At 40.1% G+C, this 19263-nt stretch overlaps 1 protein-coding gene across 1 annotated transcript in view; it reads left to right on the forward strand.

Moving 5' to 3' along the window:
* The window catches only part of CUNH12orf50 (chromosome unknown C12orf50 homolog), an 89140-nt gene that overhangs the window by 32701 nt on the left and 37176 nt on the right, over window positions 1-19263 (forward strand). Inside the window, exon 9 of the mRNA XM_061369304.1 lies at window positions 4413-4502. Coding sequence (XP_061225288.1) covers window positions 4413-4502 — 90 coding nt within the window. The remainder of the gene's footprint in view (window positions 1-4412; window positions 4503-19263) is intronic.

The raw sequence follows: 19263 nt of genomic DNA on the forward strand, positions 1-19263 counted from the left end.
TCTACATTTAAAATGCATGTTATTATAATAGATTTGATGACTTTTTTTCTGGCACATGTTTATATATGTTTAGGTTACAGATGAGAGAAACAGTAAGAAATATCTGGGTTTAAGGCACATCCTTATTTTTCATAAGGTACATTCTGAGGAAAGCATAGAAAGATTTACCCAAAGCAGTTCTTTAATTGAGTTCTCTGTGGCTTTTAAGTTCTGTGATGACAGGCGCCTTGAAAATACCATCGGTTTGGTCAGGTAGCATTCATAAATATCATTCATGAAAAGTGAAAAGCTGAAGAACAAGCAGGTAACTTGGTGCTGGTTCTTTACTTTGGAGCCAGTGTCTTCTTTACTCTGTGTACAATGGTATTTTCTTAGAGGGCATGAGTGTTATAGCTCAGGTAGTGGAGTTACTCCAGGCAGGATCCAAAGAACAGCCAAAAGAGAGAGAAGAATATAGAAAGGGAGTTGGAAGGCAACTGCACTGTACTCAAGACAAGCTCACAGACGTGGGAGGAAGCCAATGGCAGTGCCCTTCCCAGTGCTTAAACACCAGCAGCTGAAACATTATTTCTGATGCTTTCACAGGTGACAGCAGTACATTTCCTCCAGAACTGACCACCACAAGTAGAGAAGGAAACACTACGGGAAGGAGAGTACCAAAAGAGAGTATTTCCAGAACAGGTTGCAGATCCTTTGGAAATGGAGGTAAGATACTTTTGCTTGGAGTTCTTATGGCTAACCATTACCTCATGAATGACGTAACTGTCTATATTTGGTTGGGCTATCCACAAATAAAATGGTTTTTGTTTTTACTCTTGTCTTCCAGCATTAAGTCAACAGTATTATTTTTTTTTCCCTTTTAGGAAGCCACACTGCCAGCCCCAAAGTACAGCCCAGTCACCAAACAAATGGTCAAAGTAACGATGGTGAAACTCCTTCTCTTCCACATGAGAGAGAAACCGGGAGAAAGCCTTACTTCTGTTCTCCAGAACCACGAAGATCAGCATATGTAGTCTACCGTTCTGTCACTGTCACCCAAGAACCAAAGTTCACCGGACCTAGAGGTGAGTTCCTGCTTCAAAGGGAGGATTCTTAAAATGCCTCTAATACACCTGCCTGTATTGTGCTACAGTCACTTGTGTCCCTGGAGGTAGAATATGAAGATTTATGGTTAAAGATGAGCAAGAGTAAATTTGATCCAGTGTGACTTTCACAAGTAGGTTGCAGCAGTACACACACAAAGAAATGTAAATATTTTATGATTGTTTTCATAATTTAAGCTTATTTTTCATCTTCAAGAAAAATGTCCTTGGATTGTAATCAAGCTGCATTTCTTGAATTACATGCAGTGTAAATTTCTGCAATTTATTATTGTTTCTTCACATTATTTCTGTTGGACAGAGCACTGAGTTCATTCTTCCTGCCATTCATGCAGGATGATATTTTGTGACAATCGTTCGACACTGCCCCACACGACATCTTTGTCTCTAAACTGGAGAGACATACATTTAATGAATGGATCACCCAGTGGATAAAGAATTGGCTGGATGGCTGCACACAGAGAGTTGTGGTCAATGACTCAACATGCAACTGGAGACCAGTAATAAGTGGTGTCCCTCAGGGGTTGGTGTTAGGAATGATCCCTGTTCAACATCTTTGTTGGCGACATGGACGGTGTCCACGTTTGCCAATGGCACTAAGTTATGTGGGTTGGTTGACAAGCTGGAGGGAAGGGGTGCCATCCAGGGGGAGTTGTGGGCCAATGCCAACCTCATGAAGTTCAACATAGCAAAGTGCAAGGTTGCTGGGTCAGGGCAATCCCAGGCACAGCTACAGGTTGGGCAGTGAAGTGATTCAGAGCAGCCCTGCGGAGAAGGACTTCAGGGTATTAGTTGAAAATGAGCCGGAAGAGTGCGCACACAGTCAAGAAAGCCAACTGTATCCTGGGCTGCATCAAAAGGAGCGTGACCAGCAGGTCAAAGGAGGTGATCCTGCCCCTCTACTCTGCTCTTGTGAGACCACACTCGGAGTATTGTGTGCAGTTCTGATGTTCTTAACATAAAAAGGACATGGAATTGTTGGAACAAGTCCAGAGGAGGGCCACAGGGATGATAAGGAGGCTTGAGCCGTATGTAGACAGGCGGAAAAAAACTGCAGCTGTTCAGCCTGGAGAAGAGAAGGCTGCATAGAGACCTCACAGCAGCCTTCCAGTATCTGAAAGGGGCTGTGGTGTTTTAAGCCCAGCCAGTTCTAAGTTGCTGGCTGGGCTTAAACCATAACAGGCCTACAAGGATACCAGAGAGGGACTTTTCATCAGGGATGGTAGCAATAGGACAATGGTTTTAAACTTATATGTTAAGGTTAGATGTAAGGAACTAGTTCTTTGAGGGTCATGAAGCACTGGAACAGGTTGCCCAATTAGCGGTGAATGCTCCATTCCTGGCAGAGTTCAAGGCCAGGCTGGACAGACCCTTGGGTGACATGGTCTACTTTGAGGAGACCCTACCTGTGGCAGAGGGGTTGGACCTAGATGATCTTTAAGGTCCTTTCTAACTCTAACCATTCTGTGATTATATGATTCTATGTTTATATGATTTTTGTCATACCAGCAATTACCATTTTTGCTACTATTTTGTGGTGTGTTTTTTTTTTTTTCAGAAGTTCCTGAGCCATCTGTTCAGAAATGCTCCAAAGGAAAGAACAAGCCTGGCAAAAATAGGAGATTTTGGACAGAAACGGACATCTACGGTAATACCGCAGTGTTGGGTGTAAACTGAAAATTTCAGTTTTAGTACGGAATTAATAATGTGAATTAATGCAATTAGTCTGGAACTAAGAGAAAACAAGGGTACTTACACATAACATTGCCTTGCATCTAAGTACATTCACAAGCATGGATAAAACAGGAAGACCGAATTATGCATTAGTTTCCTCTAAAAGCAGGTTGCAGATCCTTTGGAAATGGAGGTAAGATACTTTTGCTTGGAGTTCTTATGGCTAACCGTTACCTCATGAATGACGTAACTGTCTATATTTGATTGGGCTATCCACAAATAAAATGGTTTTTGTTTTTAGTCTTGTCTTCCAGCATTAAGTCAACAGTATTATTTTTTTTCCCCTTTTAGGAAGCCACACTGCCAGCCCCAAAGTACAGCCCAGTCACCAAACAAATGGTCAAAGTAACGATGGTGAAACTCCTTCTCTTCCACATGAGAGAGAAACCGGGAGAAAGCCTTACTTCTGTTCTCCAGAACCACGAAGATCAGCATATGTAGTCTACCGTTCTGTCACTGTCACCCAAGAACCAAAGTTCACCGGACCTAGAGGTGAGTTCCTGCTTCAAAGGGAGGATTCTTAAAATGCCTCTAATACACCTGCCTGTATTGTGCTACAGTCACTTGTGTCCCTGGAGGTAGAATATGAAGATTTATGGTTAAAGATGAGCAAGAGTAAATTTGATCCAGTGTGACTTTCACAAGTAGGTTGCAGCAGTACACACACAAAGAAATGTAAAGATTTTATGATTGTTTTCATAATTTAAACTTATTTTTCATCTTCAAGAAAAACGTCCTGGGATTGTAATCAAGCTGCTTTTCTTGAATTACATGCAGTGTAAATTTCTGCAATTTATTATTGTTTCTTCACATTATTTCTGTTGGACAGAGCACTGAGTTCATTCTTTCTGCCATTCATGCAGGATGATATTTTCCATCAACTTCTCTCCATCTTAGAAATATGCCCCTATCCTCCTGATCGACCATACTATGTCATAAATTTGGCAGGAGCTGACAGGTGGCATTCCGAGTCCTGGGTCTTCCTTTTTGGGTATCTAGTTTGGATGCAATTATAATTGTACATCTTTTGCTTTATTTTTCATTTTCTAATAGAGCTTCACATAATCAAGTACATAATTTGAAGTTTATGTGCCTTTCTCCCTGCCCTGTCCATCATTACTCTGGAAAATTGCTTGTTTTATCTGTCACTTCATAAAAATTAGTAAATAAAGTATTTCAATAACCCTAAGTTAAAAAGTCATTTCCTCTAAACAGTTTTGGTCACCTATCTTAAACCATGTTGAATCTCCATCTCGAGGTGCCTCCAGGTCTTTCCAGTGAAGGGAACTTCTTTCATATGGAGAAGATCAATAAGGTTAAGGGGAAGGAATCCCAGATCAGTACTCTATCCCAGGGACTAATAGTTGTGGGGTTTTTCTTTTTGCTTTTAATGTTTGCTTTGATAAAATGTGGACAGATGGGTGCAGAAATTACAGAGAGATCATTCTTAATGTGAAGACTACATCTTATCAAGCTTCCAGGTTAAAAAAGGATACAGCGTGTCTAAAACAAGGTGATCAGCATTATTCTCATAACAGCAACCGTTACCATTTTGGTTACTGGGTTGTTTTTTTTCAGCAGTTCCTGAGCCATCTGTTCAGAAATGCTCCAAAGGAAAGAATGAGCCTGGCAAAAATAGGAGATTTTGGACACAAACAGGAAACTATGGTAATACCGCAGCGTTGGGTGTAAAGTGAAAATTTCAGTTTAGTATGGAATAAATAATGTGCATTAATGCGCTTAATCTGGAACTAAGAGAAAACAAGGGTACTTAAGCATAACGTTGCCTTGCATCTAAGTGTGTTCACAAGCAGAGATAAAACAGGAGGACTGAATTATGGATGTGTTTCCTCTAAAAGCAGCTGATGCCTTTTGGAAGATTTTGAGTACAGGAACATGCACTTAGTTAAAGTCCCTGACAACCATGGCAGGGTGTCCTGGGTTCAGCTGTAGCAGTAATTTTTTTCTTTTTCTTAGTATCTGGTGCAGTGCTGTGTTTTTGACTTTCAGCCTGGGAACAACATTGATATCACTGATGTTTTTAGTTCTTGCTAAGTAGTGTTTACTCTGACCAAGGACTTTTGAGTCTCATGCTCTGCCAGGGAGGAAGGGAAGCTGGGAGGAAGCAGAGACAGGACACCTGACCCAAACTAGCCAAAGGAGTATTCAGTACTACAGTATGTCATGCCCAGTGTATAAACTGGGGGGAGTTGCCCAGAAGGCCCAGACTGTTGCTCGGGTCAGGCTGGGTATCAGTTGGCGAGTGGTAGCAGCAGTGGCTTGTGTTATACCTTAGTTACTGGACTGTTCTTACCTCAACCCATGGGAGTTCCATTTTTTCGATTCTCCTCCTCATCCCTCGTGGAGCTGTGGTTCTGAGCTACTGGCTGGACTTAAACCATGCCTCGCTTGGAAGGTCCTCAGAGCCTCATGGAAAACCTGCAAGATTACAAAACTCGTTGCAAAGAGAACTAGAGAGAGAGAGATTCTGTACTTAATCCTAGCTTCGATTTTAGAGGTGCTACAGGACTCACCCGATGCATTCATGGGTACTTCAGATAACATAGTATTTGTAATAATGTAGTATCTGATTCACCTGTCAGGCTAAGAAAGCCTTCCCAGAAAGTGTATCTCATATGAGGAAACCATGTCTATGCTCTTCCTACAGACAAACACACTTCAGGATCCTATAATGCACCAACTTCGAGGAAAAGAAATCCACAGGCAAAAACAACCATTCAGGTAACTGCTTGGTAGAGATTCTGACCATCTGGTCTTTCCCCACCTAGAAACCAAAATTTCACAGTAACAAATTCCCCTACCAAATCTCAAAGATTCCAGGCAATGCTGAGCAGTCTGAAAGAACAGTTAAGAGTTGTATTGATTTGCAGACGTGAAATTTGGCCTGTAGAACTAACCCGTGATTCCTAATTTTGGACAGTATTCCTGATCTGAATGCAAAAAGTGCCTTTAAAGTGAGGAGCTACAGGAGGGGGTTTGACTTGTAGCACTGGACAAAGCACAGCAGAGACACTGCATGACTGTGGTCTATTTGTCTCTGACTGCTTGTGAAGCATCTCCAACAGCCGACCGCTGATCAGCCACGGTCCAAATTCATGAAAGGAATCAGGCTAGTAAACATTCACAGGGTGCCCTGAGGGCCCAAAATTAATAGATTTTACAGCTGAGCAGAAAGCAGAGAAGACAACTTGACCTTGTCTCCTGTGTTGACGGTTTACCACTTAAACTGCTTCTGAAAGAGCGTATAGTTTTGCCTTTTGAAAGTATGCACAAAATGTTCTTTGTTTCTATTTTGACAACAGCACCAAGAAGACATGGAAGTGAACCGAAAAGGAAAACGGTATGAAGACAGGAGGGAGATGAAGAAAGTACTTGAATTCAGAAGAAAAATCTGAATTGAAATAAGAAAATTCTCAAATGTAAAAACCAAAGATGATAATATTGCAAATTCAAATAATAAGATGCAGCAAGTACATGCGATGTGTGAAAACTGTTCAGAAACTTTGAAAGTGTGCCCTGAATTGTCACCTATAAAGTTCATAAATATATTGAAGAAGTTTAATCTGTTAAAAAAGTTTGTTCCGTGAATTAATTTTTGCAAAGCTTTTTAATGTGTAATTAGTATTATGAATAAAAACAATTAGTTTTACTTAGCAATTGCAGAGGACTTAATGTTAATCGGAACAATACTGCCTTCCAGGAAGTAGCTGTTTTGGTGTGAAAACCAGATTCTTATATGGTTTAGTAGTTTGGCTGATGTTCTGGGGCTCAGTCAGAGTTTGATCTTGAGATTTTGCCATTTTAGCAGAGCAGCAGAACTGTGGACATCACTGTAGTACATGATGCCTTGCAGCAATATTTGATACAGTGTATGCCCTAGGCAATTTAAAATCTCAATTCTAAGGGATGCTGTGTCCAGTCACATAAGACCTCTTACCCCGCCTCCTCTCTGACAGTGACACGAGAGGTTCTCAGATGATCATCCTTTCTGTTTGACAGCAGAATTGAGAAATCGAGTTGCTTCTTGGGGGGAAATCCTGTAAGATCTCAAATGGGGTCACTTTTCTCTGGATGGGATCTGCAGGCTTTTCTGGGCATTGGTCGGATTTGATGTTGGACAATTTGGGGCTGCCAGCATCTGATCTGATATGATTATCTGTGGTATCCTCCTGGTCTTTTTGGTGTGCTCTCCAAAAAAAGCAGCATCGTAATAGCTGCTTTATAGAATCTGAGCATCATTCCAACTGAGATCATAAAGAAACAGCACCTTCTGGTGCAACGTAACCCACCTCCCCAGCCTGAGAAGCCAACCTACCAAGCCAAAGTCCAAAGAAAATAGTTCTCAAGTCTCTTAACACGCCATTATTCTCAGCGGAGTACTGGGCTAAGTGTCAGACGCAGCTCAAGGGAGAAAAACAGAAAGCAGGAGGAGAATGACTTGGCCTTGAGAGCAATACTTGTCTGATCATGGATTGTTGTGGAAGCAGAGCCTCATGACAGTGTCTATTCCTTTTTCACTGGATCTTCCTTCAGAGAAATTACAGATACAGTTCTCTTTAGTCGTTACTTGCTCAAGCTGGCAGGTCACAGATAGTACGAAACACCTCATCATTGTACAATAAATACACAGTTCAACAATGTATTAACAGTTCCTGTGGGGTGTTTACTACTCTCGGCTGGTATCAGAGGAACAGGAAGGGATCAGTGGGTTGTATGATCAAATCCTTATATCAGATTTTCCTGTAACACCTTCCAAGAGCCACTAGCATAATAAAAATACATGCATGTTTTCCAGATCACAGATGAATTCCCTCTTATGTTCCTTAATCTCCTTCTGCCTGATTGTCTCTATCAGTAGAGCCTCAGGGAGGAGCCAAAGGTACTGGGGGATATTCATTATTTCATGCAGTGAGTTCCTAAAGATTGCATTTCTGTTTTCATATACCCACTGCATGACAGATCACCCACACTGGTTTAAACTAACAGTACTTGAAAGTAAGTTCTGAGATAATATGCCAAAGATAAGAGTTGGAGTGCTACTGCAAGAGAGTTGAATTTACCTGAGTATTCTATATGCATGTGCATTATCTGCTGCTGAATTGAAAGAAGAAGAAAGATATTTATTGCTTTCACCTTATACATGTTAAAATATGCTACACTTTTTCTAGATGGTAGTTCTAACAACACACCTAGAATAGGGGAATCATCTTAAACAGTAAACAGATTAACAGAGGTACCACCTGTATTTTATTAATTGTTTGCAAAGATTCCAGCCAGAGATCCTACACTCCTGAATAAACTTATACAGCTGAATTGAAACTGCTAAGTCCCAGCATCTTAGCAGCACTGGTATCTTAAATAAACTGTTTATTAATTGAGGTGGAAAAGTCCATCTCTAGTCAACATCCAAACATGAAAAAAATTGGTTGTAAAATAAAAACAAAATGAAACTTCCCCAGGAATTATAAAGATTGCCTAAAAACGAAGGATTTTACAATATCCTCCTAATGAAGACATTTGCTTATAAAATATGCCTTGTATAACAATGCTTTATGTAAATTCATAATTTATTTTTAAAAACGGCTGTCGATTATTTAACTATCTCTGCAGTCACTAGGGGTCAGTGCAGCCACAGGAGTGGGCTAGAACAACGCCCAGGAGCGAACTTTTAATTAAGCGTGAGCTTCATTCCAGCTCTTCAGAGCTTAAGCCTCCCTGCAGTGTTCTGTGATAGCTTTATGTTAAGAGAAAAGGGTGGAGTAGGCTTGTTATGCTTCCTAATTCAGGGGGCGGTACAACAACCTGTAATTAAAGTTACTAAATGGCTATGGTCAGTCTCTGAGAACACAGGCATGATGTCACCCTACTTCTCCCTGTTCCTACAGGCTTTCCAAAAGGCATTTCTGTTACCTATTGATCTGGACAGCCCTCAGCACAACTTCTTCTCAGGGAAATAGTCTTTCAAAAGAGGTGTTCATAGACTGAGAGCCTCCTTTAACCTTTAAAGTCTGGAAACCTTTTAGATAATTTTATGTATCTTTTCACGTTATGGTTTTTGGTTTGGTTTTGTTTTTACAGGTGAAGATAATAATAGAAACGTTATTATGATATGAAATATTTGAGACACCCATTATGCGTCAAACACAAGGGAATCCCTCCTGCTTCTTTCCTCTTTTTGAATTACTAAGAAAAAAGTAATTAGGCATAACTAAATATTTAAATGTCTTTCAAAGTTGATATCCTTGTTGTTGCTGTTCCTACATGATGAATTTTTATTAATGGTTTCCACTGTACGGATAAATATGCTGCTTACAGCTTTACAACTCCTTCTGCCCCCCAGGAGAATCTGCAGATCAGATCTTGAAGATTATTCTGCCTTACAGGAGTATGCACCAAGCACAACGTAATCTGACATGACCCATGGTAATTCTATTGGTTTCAGCACAATTATTGCTGGTTTTAAACCCAAGTGTATTTTGAGCGATCACAGCAGAGTGACCTCCAAGGTTTTCATTGCAGCACACGTTGCAGCCTGCCAAATTGGTATTGCTCTTGGAGATAAATGAAAGCATATAATGCAGCAAGACTTTAATTTTCGAAGCAAAATTTGCAGACTGGGCAAATATAGTAGAGGATTGCAGGAGAAGCAATAAATTATGGAAAAGTGACAACCAGTTGCAAGTTAGATAAAACATGCTTTGAACCAGCTTTTTCAGTTGGTAGGTGCCAATCAAAACCTTTGTTCTTTTGGCATAGGGAGAACCTTATGGTGAAGACAGAAGACATAAATAGCTTGTGCTCAAAAGTACCGTATCATTAACATTAAGAAATCAAATATTTATTTGGGGGGATTATTCATTTTACTCCATTATGTTTACATCTGCAGGTCTTTCTCGTGGGCGAAAGCAGAAGTCAAGAGGAATAGTGCCAGTACAGCTTGGACATGTGAACTGCTGAAACAGACACTAATGTCACTGCCAGCAGTCAAGAGAAGTCTTGAGGTCGTTAAAGAACCAAAACGGAATAGTTTGTGGCTGTATTTTTGTGGCCAGTATAGGGAATTATAACCAAAATATTTTTCAAATTGCTTAAAATTTAATCTTTGGGAGAGGGAGTTTCCCAGTGTTTTCTAAAGTGGCAATCATGTATTCCTTAGTGAAAAAAAAGTACAAAATGGTGCTCTGAGATTCCTGGTATACTAACAGCGAAATTTCCTTCCAGTAAGGCAGCTGCAATGTTTCAAGTCTGGAAACTGGCAGATGCTTAGCATTTCTTACCTTGAGGCCACAGATACCTATTGTTTAAGGCATTAGAAAAACAGCCAGTGTAGCTTGACATGAAGTTGCTGTAGAATAAATAGCCACAAAAGTTGAACTCTCCTGATTTACAAATGTTTTATTTGCCCTAGAGTGCCCTGAGCTATTTTAAAGTGACACACCTCAAGGACTCACAGGAGACTTCCCTCCCCTTATTCCAGCATGATTAATCCAATATTTGATTTACTGGAAAACTGTTTCAAAAGCCATTATTTGAAAATCCTTTGAATAGTATATACACTAATGTTATTTAAAAGTCAAGGAATAGCAGTGGGCAAGATCTACTCTACTACACTAGCAACCACTTTTTATTAGGGTAAATAATTGAAATAAGTTTTAATTTACCAAGTCATGTCATTCATCTCTCAAGAATTTCATACATGACTCTCATCAGAGCTGCTCTAGACAAAACCAATCTCTTAAGTCCCATGTAAGCTCCAGGCAAACAGTAGCAAAGAGGTAATGTTCTGAAAAGCAGGTTTCCTGATTTTTATTTTTTTTAAATGTACACTATTTTGCTGTTGATAGAAGTAGTATTTACCACATTACATGGCTTGTTTCAGTGATCTTGTAACGTAAATTCTTAAACTGTACCTTTTTCTTCTTAGAACCTACAACTGGCAATGCTTAGAATTTGTAGTCACTGCATGTGTAGGATATTTATGCTGATTGAACTCTACAAGCTCATAAACTATGATTTCTCCAGGCTGATTACCAATCCAGATATACCAATAATTCGTTTCAAGCAGTGACCAAAAGAGGGTGCTTCAGGCAAACTGCAGGCATTTTCAAAGCAGGGAAATGATGAGCAGTACCTGCATTGGAAAGTTTCTTTGTTTAGGAGTCATCTTACGGCTTGAAGTGTGTGATTTTTATTTTCTTTCCAAATATATCTTCCTCCTGTCTAATATAACTGGAATGGTGAATTCCACAGCTTTTTTTCCCCTGTTGAACTTAACATACTCTTTTATAATCAGATTCAGCTTCTTGATTTTGCTTTCCCTTAGATGATGTGTCCTTTTTCTATAAACAACTAACTACACTGAAGACACACAATTGGTATTTTTTTTCTGTTAAAAATTCTGACATTTCAAAAATGTTATAATTAAATGTTTCATTTTCTACAAGTTGTGTCATCATGTTCCCCCTTCCTAATACCTCCCCAGTAATTTTTGTGAAATAAAAGCGCTTTGCTTTCTCAGTTCTGAGGAATCTTGCGATGTCACTATACCTGTGTTTCCCTGCAAAGTCAGTTTTCCACAGGCTGTTGTCAGAAAACTGTGAAATAGTAAATTTTTTTTTTTATTTAAGGATAAAGTAGGGTGTTCGCCAGGTTTGGAGTAGAAAGTTGTAACTGTGCGTATTAGAGTGCTCTGGAGAAAAGATGCATTCCCAAGCACTCACAAAGGAAGTTTTTCCTGAAACCTTTGCCATCAATAAGTGGACCTCATGAGGATTTGCTACTGTGTCCTTTCACCTGTCCCGCATAGATGATAATTGCACATCACTGTCCCGATGACCATCACCCTCAGTGAAGCGTGAATTCTGTTCCTGCTCATTCATTTCAGCTTTCTTATAGACGACATTGAAATGCTTGCTGTCTGAAATGCTGGTGACCACTGCAAAGGCCCGATGACAGATGAGGGAATGACAAGCTTACTCAAACAGCTGCAGCATACTTCTGAGAGGACATCTGCTCTCAACTTTCGCAAATCAGGAAGATGGATTAATAAAATCCTCAGAGTCTCTGCAGTTGCTCTGCCTCTTATTGATCAGACATTGTTTCTAGAGAATGAGGCAACATCCAGCTTGTGGGTTAACGTCCTCAGGACAGGAGATGACTAACAATGGATGCTGGAAGCTCTTTGCATGTGGAGGGGCAGAGTGGAGGCCTTCTGCCAAGAGCAGTACCATGACTTTGTCATTGCTTGACAGCATTTCAGGAGCAACTGTTCAAGATGGTGGTTATCACCCTGGATAGCCTGACTGACCCAACCTGACTACTCAGCAACTGGCCATTTTGAGGTAGATAAATACAAATGAAGACAAAAAAAGCTATCATCAAGGTATCTGTAGCCATTCTCTAGCCCCATTCTTATGGATAGTGTTAATGGGAAACATGACTGAGATCATCAAGACAGTTTCTCACTGGGAGTGCCTGAACTGTTTGGATTCTGCAGGTACCATGCTCTTTCAGTCCAGCACCTAAGCCACAGGAGCAGACCTAAACTGTGAGATCTACCACTAAGTTGCTGTTTGGGTTTGAAGGACTATTCATGCAGGGTCACTGTTGTCTTAGAAGGCTTCTTGGGAAAGACACAGTGCTTCATCCTTTGGCGTCCCCTGGATTCTTGTCTGTAGGTGCCTATTCATCTGCCTTTATGAAGAAGAGTATGCTACTTGAACCACAAAGGTTCATATGTGCTCAAGCCATACTCACGAAATCCTGAGAGACTCCACTTGGGGGGAGCTGCCGGATCCAAGCACAGTGCTGTCAGATCCAAGCTCCTTGAGCACTGGAAATCTTGATTTTTAAATTCTTGGCTGCCCCTAGGGTGGCTTTGCCCTGGAGTTTTGAACATAAATAGTCCCTTGTCTTTTGTCTAGGGGGCTCATGACACAGATGTGTCACAGAAAGTTGAGATCGCAGACAGCCAGCTTGGAGAAAATGAGGCATGTTTCTAATGGGAGAAGAGTTCTTGACAGGCAGAAACCTTGACTGCGATTCCCTTGAAATAAGTTTTTAAAATGATACATTCCCACAAAAGCCTTTTGTTTTGACACGTTCACGATTTCTACCCCAATGAAGCAGTTAGAAAATAACCAGCTCTCCCTAGGTTCCATTTAGTGAATGTATTATTCATGGCACCCTAAATAGTACTTCTCAAAACTGAAATGTCCCAGTCATTTCATTCTCCACATAATCAATGTTTTCCCAAGCCTCTCTTCATTTTTGTTGCCTGTCTGTAAGCTTTTTGCCACATCCTTTTTTTTGACGAAGTAATCAGCACAGAACAGTGATTCAGAGGAATCTCTCTCATTGATTTATATGATGGTGTTCACTTCCAGTATCATTTTCAACATTGCTCTGTCTGCATCCTAATATTCTGTTTGCTCTTTTGATTGATGCCATGTATTGAGCAGACACTGTTACTGAGTTGTTCACAGAAGTATTCAAGTCCTTTTTTCCCCTCTGTGGTTGCAGGTAGTTTAGAGCCCTGCAAGGTAATGTAAGGTGCATTAGTAGGTCAGATTATTCTTCCCAGTGTCTGTCACTATCTGAGCCCTGTGAAACAGACGGGAAGTGGTTCTGCAGTCAGGCTTACCCTGAAGGATCACAGCTTGAAATTTGGTCTGGGACTCTGTGAGCACACTGCACCAGAAGACATCTGGGAGAGAAGTGGAAGAAATGTCTTCCCCACAGAGAACTGTCCTCTTCATCACCAAGTGTGCACCCCCTCTTCCTCTCAGAGTTACACACTTGAGTTGCAAGTTACTAGAGGAGCAAATACTAAGAGGAAGACCACATTTCCATAGTTTTCTCAAAGAACTGTGCTTCAAAAGCCTAGAGTTTACTGCAGACTGCCTGTTGTATGAAGAAATTATTTCCTTGTATTACTTTAAAAATCATTTGATACATAACTGGTCAGCGTTATTGTTTAGGATGAGAACTGGCAAGATGAGTTCCTTCATTTAAATTTCTAACCCCAGTTTCATAAAACTGTCTGTGGTGTTTGCTTAAATGTTCTGTTTTTAAGGGACCTGAAGGCTTCCTGAAAAAATAACCTTTTGGCTGCTGTGGAAATACTCTGTGTCTGGAGCTTTTGTTAATTTTTTATTATGTGCTTTCTAGCGCCAGCTATCTGCTGTGAGATAAGCACACCAACCAACCAACACAGGCTGTCTCCTACAGACAAACACAAAGAGCAAATAAAAAAAAACTCAAGGAAAATAGAAAGAAGAAAAATCTATTGTAACATGGATTTATTTTTTTTTTTGCCTTTAAAAAAATGTTTAATAATAGATTGGTCAGCACAGAAATACATTTAAATGAATGAATGTTCTAGATTTCATTTAATTTCATTTTCTACATCTAGTAGACAACTGCTGAGAGATCAGTTTAACCTCTTGGGCTTTTGCACTGTAACAGTTTGATGCTTGTAAAACAAATAACATGGATTAAAGTAGATTTTTTTTTCTAACAGCTGTCTTCCAGCAGGTTCTGAGCTCAATCCTTCCTGCCAGTGGATGCTCATAAGAGAAATTTGTCAGCTACTAAAGCACTGAAGTAGGCATGATTCTTTGCATACATTTATAGCTAAATAGCAACACAACTTATATTTTCAATTTACCTTTCAATTACTTCTTGGAAAAGCACTGTCCAGGAGAGAACCTGCTCATCCTAACTTGCTCAGTCATGTCCTGGACATATGATAAAAGCAAGTGTCGGAAGAAACTCTTCCTCCTAAAAGAGGAGCTTTACACATCCTACTGAATACTGCTCCTGCAAAGGGGTATAAGGGATTCCAGTATCTTAAGGGGGCCTACAAAGATGTTGGAGAGGGACTTTTAATAAAAAATTGTAGCGATAGGACTAGGGGTAATGGGTTTAAACTTAAACAAGGAAAGTTTGGATTGGATATAAGGAAGAAGTTCTTTACTGTGAGGGTCATGAGGCACTGGAACTGGTTGCCCAAAGAAGTGGTAAATGCTCCAATCCTGGCAGTGTTCAAGGCCCGGTTGGACAGAGCCTTGGGTGACATGATTTAGCGTAAAGTGTCCCTGCCCATGGCAGGAGGGTTGGAACTTGATGATCTTAAGGTCCTTTCCAGCCATAACTATTCTGCGATACTGTGAAATATGGTATAAATGAGTATTATCTCTGAATAATCTTCTAATGTTAATGGTCAACCCACTAAAAAAAACCCCAAACCCCAGTCTTATGAGCTACCAACACTAAAAACTCAACTAGGGCTCCAGAAATATCAAATTGTTGGTTTATTTTTCTTTCCCAAGGGATGACCAATATTTAAAATGAAGAGGAATCAAATTAACTTCTCTATGACACCTGTGCAAACTCCACTCTTCTCATTGATTTATTAGCAGCACCTTGGCAAACATAGGGCCTACAGTCAGGATTGCGGAGGTGTAGCTTAGCAGATTTTAGCAGATAAGCTTCTTGTCGTGGTTTAAACCCAGTCAGCCACACAGTCTCGCTCACATCCCCCTTCCTCCCCCTGCTCCTGAAGGCATGGAGAGGAGAATCAAAAAGAATGTAACTCCCACAGGCTGAGATAAGAGCAGTCCAGTAACTAAGGTATAACACAAACCACTGCTGCTACCACCATAATAATAATGATAAGGGAAATAACAAGGGGAGAGAATACAACTGCTCACCACCTGCCGACTGATACCCAGCCGTACCCCAGCAGTGATCTCCCTTCCGGGTAACTGCCCCCAGTTCTACATCCTGGGCATGATGTCTGTGGTATGGAATATCTCTTTGGCTAGCTTGGGTCAGGTGTCCTGTCTCGGCTTCCTCCTGGCTTCCCCCCTTCCCTGGCAGAGCATGAGACTCACAAAGTCCTTGGTCAGACTAAACATGACTGAGCAGGAAATGAAAACATTGGTGTTATCAGCACTGTTCCCAGGCTGAAAGTCAAAACCACAGCACTGCACCAGCTACTAAGAAGGAAAAAAATGACTGCTACTGCTGAACCAAGAACACTTGTTAATGAAGCATGAGAAGTGGCGGCATCCTGCTCCGCCTCTCTGCTGTGCTGGGAGGGAGCGCACAACCATTGATTATTTTGCATAGGTTCTTTTGTAGCTTAATGGAATTTAACTGCAGATGTGTGACAGTGATTGGGTAAATGGTGCCTTCCTTGTAAGGTGACACTTCCCTTATCTTTTTAGGTAAGACAGTGCTTTTCTGCTCCCCTGTTTCTCCTTTCTCACCTGCTCCCAGGATTTTCACTTACAAATGCAGAACAGTTACAGTACTCCCCGGCGCATCAGGAAGGACAGTTGCTTTCGTCCACATCTCAAGAGAAGAGTTTTCTTTGCAGCGTGAGCTGTGAATTAGACAAAAGTAAACTCTAGGTAGGGTAAAAGGCTGCAGCAGTTTACAGTCACTGTCCAAGGCATGATTTGGGGTGTGGAGGTACCCTACAGTCTTGTTTAGGCTAATGGGAAAGAAGTGAGGTCTCAGTGTAACTGCACAAAACCTGTGAGGAGTAAGAAGTGATGAAGATTTAACCTAATTTCTGGAATAAAAAACTGAGGTAGCTATGATAATCAGCATAACTAAAGGGACAGGTGTGGGACGGGTTGAGACAAAGCATGAACCACAGAAGTTATTTAGGAAATGCTGGAGGCAAAATAGCTGAGGAAGACTGATTGTGAGGGAAGAAATTCACTGGATAACTCAAATGGTACACTACCTGACCCTTTGACAACTTCTGCTTCATACAGTACCCAAGCATGAATAGATACTTGGGCTGCCAGGTGGATGTAGCAAAAATGCCTCTGGGAAAGTCCTCATGAGCAGCTGAATCGGAAGCTGGTCAGACATTAAATATGATAAAAGCAGAAGAGCTTTTGAACCTGCTACAGAAGCTGAACGTACCTCCTCTTTCTTAGTACTCTGAATTGCCTTTTCTATTTGGCTTCCCGTCTGTGAGGAATAGGAGCATCCTTCTCTCCGCATACTTATTGTATGGTAGATATCAGTGACCTCTGATTATCAACCCAAATTTACTCCTGTCTACCTAGTATGTGCCACCTGTTTGCACCCAGGGGTTTATTAACACATTTAGATTATATTCTAAGTGCTCTGGTTATAATACTGAACATAATAATATTGAATATAATATTGTTATGATATTGTTATAATTATCTTGAATAATGTTTGAGACTTGCTGCCCTAACAGAGTTTATGAAACTTTAATTAACTTTGATTAAATAGGGAGGAAAAACATTGAAAATGGGAGGAGGGAAAATCTAACATAAAACCAAGAAAGTAATTGAAAATATGTGCATGATTGAGATGTACAAGACAAGTACTAACAAGTGAGGGAGCTGAAGGAGAACAAGTCAAGAGGATGAGGAAAAATCACTTTGTGAATTTGATGCGAATAGGTGTGATTTTGTGGCCATTCAGTGTGGACGGGATGCTTACAACTACAGCTCATAGCCTGCAAGTGGCTTTTATATGTTACAAAGTTTAAAGTCAGCAAAGCAAAACAAACAAACAAACAAACCAAACAGATAACAACCTGCGGTTTTCAAAGAGCTTTTCCTGGAAATGTGTCTTGAGATTGAGGACTTGCGCGGGTTCTTTGATACTTAATATCAACTGAGTACTTACTGTAACTTGGGAAGAAGAAGCAGAATTAAGCAAACGAGGTTGGTTTGATTTGTTTTTTCCCCTTGCAGCTGGCCACCTACTTTATAACAGCGTTTATGGGAACTTTGATATTTTGTTACACTCTTGTTCTTCTTTTGTTCTATAAGTTTCTTGGCAGTCAAAACATTATTTTGCACAAGATGGAAGTAAAAATAGGAAAATATGATGCTAATGTAGCCATTTCTTTTTGGAGCTGGTTTCTTTGTGAAAGAAGATTAAAAACTAAAACAAATCATAGAATGTAGCTATAAAATAAAACAGAAGGTATTGTGGATTTATACTTCTGGGTCTTCAAATTAAAATAAATACCGCCATTATAATTGTTTCATTTGAGCTGCTAAGTAGTGATCAAAGCCTTACTCTTTTCTATCCTCTCCCCTTGATACTCTGTACTGAAGTAGAGAAAACAATGCTATTGTACTTTACCCAACTTTTTATGAATGTCTGCTGTCACCATTGTATCTGTACTTAATAAATAAGAAATCATTTTCATTTTGCCAAAAGAAAACAGTTCAGCAACAATCAAACGTTTATTTTGTGGCCAGTCTTCTCTGGCCTTGCCTGATCTTCTCCTCTGAGATGCTGCTATATCTTTGATAAGGTTAAACTCTTAGGTCTTGCAAGATTCTGCCTTTTGTGATCTCAAAGGCAATCATTGTAATTATATTACTTTCTGTCTAGCTTTCACTCTACAAATAAATCACTCATGAGTTGAATGCTGTTATATAACCTCAACTTCAGAGTTAAGTTTAAGAGGATTAAGACTTCAATTTTTATTGCATGATACCCACTTCAGCCAAAAGAATGTGCTGGAAATGGAACCATTAGCTTCAAAGTAGGAAGCTTGTATTTAAACTGTTACAAAATACAGAGTGTGAGAAAATAGACACGTAAATCTGACAGAATTAGAAAGAAAAAACCTAATTAGTGAAGAGTTAATTAACACAATACAACCTCTTTGGTGAAATATGGACAGATACATCCCAGGATTAATTCACGTTATACCAGGTAGGCACAGCCCATATATTCCTGTAAACCAGAAAACAACTCTACAACAGAGTGATCTTTTTTTCACAAAGAAATAGAAGCTCTGTGTGGGTTCTACCAGGAACTCCACTGTCAAATGCTTTTAAATTCAGCAGACCTCTTAGTTTGCTCTTTTCTCCTTCACTGGTGTCGGTGATGTTATAGGGGGGGCCATAGACTGTGGCTCTCCTGAAAAATAAAAGTTAGATCCATCCTGTACTACTGCTACAGTTAAGACCAGGATTGATTTTTTTTCTATGCAACTGCTTTAGTTTAGTTCAGTCTACTAGACTATTATTGCTGCTTCTTCTCCCTCCTAATAAATAACCAGAATAAATCTGTGCCGGTTATTACAGTTAATTGCATTTGCTTCTTAACTAAACAGGGTGGAGTACAGCATAAGATCTAAATTATAAATGTCTATTTACTGACACCTTGCAATTTTTGCATGAATTTTTGCTATTGTTAGCGTAAGGACTGACACATAACCACCGGAATGGTTATATGAGGTGCTTTATTGCAACACTGGGAAACCAGGGGCACGCGCCCAAATCTGGCTTCAACCTCGTCACATCGCGTTCGCAATTTATACACTAAAGGTTACATAGCTAATACATATTCAATACAGACTGCATCATTAACTTATACATATGCATTA

This window comes from Neopsephotus bourkii, unplaced genomic scaffold (assembly GCF_033783945.1).
Source record: "Neopsephotus bourkii isolate Nb327-2 ecotype Australia unplaced genomic scaffold, CSIRO-AGI_Nbou_v1 NB_1493, whole genome shotgun sequence".
Classification (NCBI taxonomy): Eukaryota; Metazoa; Chordata; class Aves; order Psittaciformes; family Psittacidae; genus Neopsephotus; species Neopsephotus bourkii.